General features: G+C 45.8%; 1 protein-coding gene across 1 annotated transcript; it reads right to left on the bottom strand.

The window, feature by feature from the left end:
- Positions 1-3,398: 3,398 nt before the first annotated feature.
- Positions 3,399-6,037, bottom strand: LOC123148095 (uncharacterized). The gene is made up of 6 exons (XM_044567449.1): positions 5,802-6,037; positions 5,595-5,706; positions 4,488-4,842; positions 3,948-4,401; positions 3,812-3,855; positions 3,399-3,706 (listed from the first exon to the last, which is right to left on the bottom strand). Exons 1-6 carry the CDS (start codon positions 5,833-5,835, stop codon positions 3,653-3,655), a joined length of 1,053 nt encoding a protein of 350 aa, XP_044423384.1. The 5' UTR covers positions 5,836-6,037; the 3' UTR covers positions 3,399-3,652.
- Between the last annotated feature and the right edge of the window lie 1,031 nt (positions 6,038-7,068).

Genomic DNA, 7,068 nt, shown 5'->3' with positions numbered 1-7,068 from the left:
CCTAAAAACAAAGATCCCTTGTCCGGTACTTTTATCAGAGCATTTCCAATAGAAAATGCAAATTTGGACACGTAAAAAATTACATCTCCAAAAAATGCTTTTTGCATCTCAAAAAAAAGACTAACTCCAACAGATAATGCAAAAGAAAGATGTAAAAGTGCAACTCCAATGTAAACTGGAGGTGCAAAACCGGCCGCCGGCCGCACGGCAATTGTTGCTGTTGTTGAACCGCTGTACAGCCGTTGTTCAGCCCCACATATTGATATAAAACAACTTAAAAATTGCACATGTTCATAATATCAAATTATTAAATAGTTCATCAAATTCATAAGATCAAATGCAACACACATACAACATAGTTTTGCACAATACACATACAAATAAATGAAACTAGGCGCCTCTCTCGCCATAATATTTTCAATACTCCTCCAACAAATCCTTCTGAAGGCATCAGAGTCTCTAATTTATTTGTACACCTTCATGAAGCGTTTGATTCACTCCTCTCTTCTCATGGACATAACGTGTATGCCCATCAAGTGATACAAGGTGAAATCTAAACCCTGTCCACGCTCATTCTCAATGATCATGTTATGTATGATCATGCAAGCAGTCATGATATACCAAAGAGTTTTTTATCCCAGAATCTAGATGGTCCTTTCACAATAGCAAATTGGGATTGCAAAATCCCAAAAGCCCTCTCAACATCTTTCCTAGCCGTCGCTTATGCATTGTGAAAGATGAGTTCTTTCTTACCTTGGGGTTTTGCAATTGGCTTGACAAAAGTACTCCACCTAGGGTAGATGTCATCCGCAAGATAGTACCCGTAGTTATATGTGCGGCCATTTGCTTCGAAGGTCACCGGTGGTGCTTCTCCATTTGCTAACTTGGCAAAAAGAGGTGACCGGTCGAGCACGTTAATGTCATTGCAAGATCCAGGCATCCCAAAATATGAATGCCAAATCCATGTTTCTTGGTCAGCAATGGCCTCAAGAATGATAGTGGCATCCTTCCCACGACCCTTGAACTATCCATGCCATGCTCTTGGGCAATTTTTCCACTTCCAATGCATGCAATTGACGGACCCTAGCATACCTAGAAACCCACGAGCTTTGTTCATCTCTAACAGTCTCTGAGTGTCCTGAGCATTGGGAGCTCTCAAGTACTCTACACCAAACACTTCTACAATAGCCTTTGCAAATTGTTTGACATAGAAGATAGAAGTGTTGTCTGCAGGAACACCGTAGGCCATCATGTGCAATGCGGCAGTGACCTTCTGTTCGGTGCTATGTCCAAGCAACTCTGCACAATTCCTCGTCTGCTCGAAGGATCAATCATGCTGCTTCACGGAATTGCAAATGTGGATGAACAAGTCTTTGGACATTCTGAACCGTCATTGAAAGTACCTTTCTGGAAAAACCGGTGGTGAACCGAAGTAGTTGCGCATCAACACGTTCTCTCCTAATGAACGCATGGCCATATACGGAACCACCGTGCTTCGGCTTCTTCCCCTTGTGCATTGCCATTAGCATTGCAATGTCCTCTTCTTCGTTTAAATCAAATTCCTCCTCCGACGAGGAATCGTCCACGAAAGAGGAGTCACACGAGCTCATCTACAATGCGGAAAATCACGTCAAACTACTTTTCATCCCCAACAAAAAAATGTCAAGTTTCATCTTTTTTACCTTCGGGAATTTCGTCAAACACCTTGCTTGCGGGGTAGACGAAATCGGACGGTTGGCGGTCGCGGCGGGTGCGTGCGGCGGCGACCGCACGACAGAAGAGATGGCTGCCCGTCGGCGGGAGCTCCGCGCGGCAGGCGGGTGGCTTCGCACGCGGGCGGAGTGGTGCGCCTCCACTAACTCCGGCGGGGGGTCCAGGCTTGGATGAAACCTACCCCATCGTAGACCTCGCCGGGGAAGGCGTTTAGGCCAACCACAACCGTTGGAGAAGCTTCGATTCGGCAGCGGCCAAAGTGAATCGGCGACTTCGGGCGGCGGGCCGGCGAGGCAAGCAGCAGGGGACGGGGGGCGAAGTCGCGGCAGGCCAGGCGGGGGGCGGCGGCGTCGATTTGGTGTGGATTTGGCCAGCGGCGGAGTCGGGCGGGTGGTGGCTGGTCGCGCGGAAGGGAAATGAATGGCAGTTGGGCAATTGGCGGGCGGTCGTGTTTTACATCTCCGGTGGGTGGATATGCATATTTGCACCGCGAGGTGCTGTAGTTTATATCTCCGAGAGATGGAGATGTAATTTTTTATTTTTATTTTGCATCTACACCATCTGTTGGAGAGGTGGGTTTTTTTTGTGGGAAGTTGGAGAGGTGTTTTTGACCCTCGGAGATGCAAAAGGTATTTTTGCATCTACATTTTTTATCGGAGATGCTCTCAGAATGTATACAAGCAGCACACTTTGTACTTTCTTAGAAAATGTTAGTGCTCCAGCTAGATGAGTTTCCCCGTCAAGGGTTTTGACTTTTGAAAATCTGCGAAATAATTGTTGGATGAAAATAATCTGGTGTCATGAAAAAAAATCAATACTACGTTGATTTAGACACCACATGAAAAAAGTATGTGCATTTGCAGTCGATTTTGGGCACTCTCTTTTTATTATTTCTCTTACAGAATACAATTTTTGGCTCAGTTTTGTATGCCAAATTTTTATCTCAAAACCAGGTGTGCGCACCCAGATACGATCGTATTTAGTTTTTTTAACAATAATATCTCAACATTTTTTAGTTCTCTACCTTATGTGTTCCTATCATGTACCTTCCACAAGTCTATTCTCTGCCAGGCCTGTGGGTCTCTCGGGCATGACGCTGCAACCAATTGGCTAATTGCAAAACGCATTTGGAATTGCATGAAGTGATGGCATCTTTTCAGCATCATGTGCTGTTGAAACACATTAATCGACGCACCAGTCTTTGGCTGTAAACTCAGAAACAATATAGAACAGAGAATGCAGACAAGCGAAGAGATGCAGAGGATAAAGGCAACTTGACCATGGGAAAACCAGATCTAAAGCAAAATGATTACAGAGCAAAAGAAATGTGGCTTACAAGTTGTAGTTAACCAAAACCGACATCCATGTGACCTCCGTGCTCTGGATACTGTGACAGATCAAGGTATCCAAGAATGAAAGGATAAACCACATGATCATGACCACGCAGTAAACGTACTGCACTGATGCAGCATAGAGCGCGCAGGCATGTGCATAGAATTGAAGATCCGATCACAGACTACTAAGCACGCAGCAAGAAGAATTATAACATGCAGTTGCAGTATATACTATATACATACTCCCTCCGTTCCATATTACTCATCGCTGATTTAGTACAAAGTAATATGGAACGGAAGGAGTACATGACAAGAACACAAAATCAGGGAGAATTTTCTGCTCAAGGGGGATCACACAAATAAAGAATTCAGCTATATTCAGAAGCTGGACACGGACAGGCAAACTGACTTAACAAAGAGAATACAAGCGAGCAGTCTCACCCAGCAAACCATAATACACACTCTTAAAGACATGTTACGGTTTGACAACCGGATAGACAAGTGCTAGTGACATATCAACAACGGCGAAAGAAAACAAGCACCACACACTCAATACTTCATATTCAGCAAACAAAAGGTTTGAATCTGAAGTCGGTCCATCTGTTCTAGACCTCTTGGGCTACGGCGTTGCCAGCATCTATTGCCATCTCAGCATCCCCCTACAAGCATATATGTTCCAGTTAAGCAAGAACCAAACAGAAACCTTGTGCAGATATAGTGTGCTCTCAATTGCAAGAAGACAGTTGAAATTCGTAGTTTCTTACCATGTTCTCCTTATCTTCGTATGTGATCTCCTTCACCACATCAACTGAAAAACATACTTTTGCTATTAGCAAGCCTATAAATTGCAGAAACAGGTGATATTTTGTATTAGGAACTCAGGAAAACAACGGAGCTTACCAGATTCTTGGTCTGCCTCAACTGGCGAAACCTCACTGCCTCCATTACAATCTTCTTGCTGCTCCTTAGCCTGCTTCTTGGTTTTCTTGACAGTATTTTTGGCACCTTCTTTTGCAGGAGCATTTTTGGCTGGATTCTTGTTATAGGAACCTCTGATCTTTGCATCAGGTTTCTCCTTCTGAATGTTCTCTTTCTTGCCATCTTTACTCTGAGTTGCAACAGAGTTCAGAGACCTAGGTTTCAGATTACCCTTTGGAGTCACATTGGCGGCACTAACAGCAGACTTGTCTGACTTTTTTGGCTCCTGTGAGGAGTCCAGAGAGATCTTTAGCTTCTCAAAATCTTCCACGATATCATAAACCTGAAGAATCTCCTTCACCGGCTCCTCCAATTCTGTTGCAAGGCCATGCCTGGCCACATAAGCCTTGAGTTCTTCTCTCATCCTATCCAGAGGCTGTGGAGAACACAATAATATGATCAGTTATTCAATGAAAGAAACTGAACAGTCTAAAGTAATAACAGATGATGAATTGATGTTACCTCGCATTCTGACTCAAGGGCGAGCTTGAAGAAGCACAGAGAGATAGAGTGCTTGGAAGCAGCCTCTGCAAGCCTAATCTGTGTCATCCAATATGAGACTGAGGAGAGTGTACTGAACTTGCGCCTTGCAGTGGACATGGATGCTTCTGATGTCGGGGTATCACACCTCCCGAGGCTGTCTGACCTCCTAGACCGAACCCCTGAGACTGGAGTAATAGTTCCAGTAGGAGTAGGCCTTGGACTAACACCTGGCTTTGTTGGTATTGAGTGCCTCCGCGGAGGTTTAGCTGATTTATCCTTCACGGCAGAAAGATCGAGAGCACAGCTCTTGGTGACATCTGAAGATGGCTTGGCCCTATATATGGAGAGCAATTAGAAGCGATTATGAAATAAAAAAATTAGTTGGCAGCAATTTCAAAGTAGGAAACCGAGAGGCCTCAGTGCAAGTTGCTGGTCAATTTTGCATTGACATAGCACCAAACGGGTGTGCTTAGTTTTGAAGCAATAATCTGGGCATCAGCATTTGCATGGTGGCCTATTGTTTTCGCAGAGACTTGCTGAATTGTTTATATTATAACTCAGCCCTGTGATGGCTAAACCTCTAGAAAAAGCTAGGGACATCTGTGCGCGCACGGGCCTCTATTAATGTCCTTACTGGGCTTTCCTGTTCCTAACTTCACAGGACAAGAGATGATTTCATATAAGTTTCCTTCGGTACTTTCTTGTCTTTATTAAATAAGTAGGTCTGGTTATGTACAGTTTGCAGATCCAATGGCTATTTGAGAAGATAAATGTCTAGCAGGTATTAATGTGACGGGTCAATTCGTCCATTGTAAATAGTCAAAAAAAAACATGAAATCATTGGCCTTGGCAGTTCTACAAAAAATGATAGAAACTCGCTATCTAAACAGTGGCATGCTAGGTAGTACATGTTGTGGACTGTCGTCCTCTCTGAGAACTTGTAATTGAAAATTGAAAGCGAAAGAACTACTCCTGGTTTTTAATAAGAAACAGTTATTAAGAAAAAGGAATCACATATCAGGTAGGAAACAATATAATCAAAATGTAGGGACATGAACGGGAAATAAGATGGTCGAAAAGGGGTACCTTCGCGAAGCAGGGGCGGTAGGAGGAGCGTCCGCCGTCGCCGGCTCCAACTTCCCCCGGCCGGCCGACCGCAGCGGGTACCGCAGCTTGGACCCCTTCGCCGCCGCAGACCCTGCGAGAGCCAAAACCCTAGATCAGAACCCACCGACCACTCGACCTCCACCCAAAATCCCCCAAAAATCGCCAAAAAAGAACAACTCCGCGTACCGCAGGCGCCCGACTGATCGCCGGAGGTGGCCATGGACTCGAACGACAGATCCGCCCGAGGAGACGATTCGATCTCCCACGAATCCCCAACCCTGGCCTCCAAAGAATTCGAAACCGGCGACGGGGAATGGAAGCCTTCGGAAGAATCGAGAGACGGGGGATGGGGTTTGGGTTCGGTTTTGGAATGGAAGGAGCGCGTGATAAATAGCTCTCCTATGATAACGTTGGCCTGCACAGCTGGGGGCGTACCCACGCGCCCGGCGCCGGCTGGACGGCACGCGGACGCGGGGGCCCGGAGGGGTCCGTTGGCGCCGCGGGCCGTCCTGTCAGTGGCGCGGGGGCGCGGGCCGTCGCGTGCGTTTCGGGTCGAGGGGGAGAGAGGAGCGGGGGGAGGGGGCCCCGCGGCGCCGTTTGAATCGCGGGGCGGGGGACGGGGCGGGCGGGAAATCGGGGGCCGTTGGCGTCGGGCCGGCGGGACGGGGGGACGGGGGGAATTTCGAACTGGGGCGCGTGAGTGAGTGAATAGCGTTGAAGTGGTGGGCAGGGAGGTTGGTGACCCGGGGTTAAGGGGCCGTGGGGTCCGTTTGGTTTTTCTTTTGTGTGATGTGATCTGGGCCGTTGTTGCGCGGTCTGGCCTGGCATATTGGCCGGCCCATGTACGGACAGCGGGCAGATTGCGTCTCCTGGTCCGAGAAACCTTCCGACGGGATTTTTTTCCTTTACATTTCCTGTTTTCCTGCCGGTTTTACTCCGATTTTATTCGGGTTTTCCTATTTTGGGGTTCATTAATTTAAATTTTTTAATTCATGCACCTTTTTTGAAAAATCATGAATATTTATATACTTTTAAAATATTTTTTACAACAGAGAAAATTTTAAATATTTCCCACAAAAAAGTGAACACTTTTGAAATTATCAGACTTTTTTTCAAATCCATGAATATTCTTAACATTCGTATTTTTTCCCAAAATACATAAAAAATAAAATCCAGGAATGTTTTTAAAAATTCTTGAATTTTTAATATTTATTAATTTTTCAAATTCATGGGCATTTTTAAAAATGCACAAGAAAAATGGTATTCGTTTTTCACTTACGAGCAATAGGAGTACGTGATCAAGCGTAAAAATTGATTTGCTAAGGTACATAGTGACGCGAGTGAGAAAGAGGCTACTAGGCTCGGCCCACCCGCGTGGGTGCGTGTTATATCTATAGTTGGCCCCTGAAGGCCAGGAATAGGCATAAACTACCTGCATAGGAGTCCAAACTTT

The sequence above is a fragment of the Triticum aestivum genome, chromosome 7A (assembly GCF_018294505.1).
Source record: "Triticum aestivum cultivar Chinese Spring chromosome 7A, IWGSC CS RefSeq v2.1, whole genome shotgun sequence".
Lineage (NCBI taxonomy): Eukaryota > Viridiplantae > Streptophyta > Magnoliopsida > Poales > Poaceae > Triticum > Triticum aestivum.
The sequence above is the reverse complement of the archived record's forward strand: the minus strand, read 5'-3'. Positions and strand labels throughout refer to the sequence as shown.

What these genes read in the sequence shown, in the direction of transcription:
- LOC123148095 (XM_044567449.1), bottom strand. Translation starts at nt 5,835, where the DNA reads ATGGCCACCTCCGGCGATCAGTCGGGCGCCTGCG. An exon ending in CCCTTGAGTCAGAATGCGAG is followed by an intron (nt 4,402 to 4,487) that starts GTAACATCAATT and finishes TGTTCTCCACAG; the next exon opens with CCTCTGGATAGGATGAGAGA. An exon ending in ACGAAGATAAGGAGAACATG is followed by an intron (nt 3,707 to 3,811) that starts GTAAGAAACTAC and finishes ATATGCTTGTAG; the next exon opens with GGGGATGCTGAGATGGCAAT.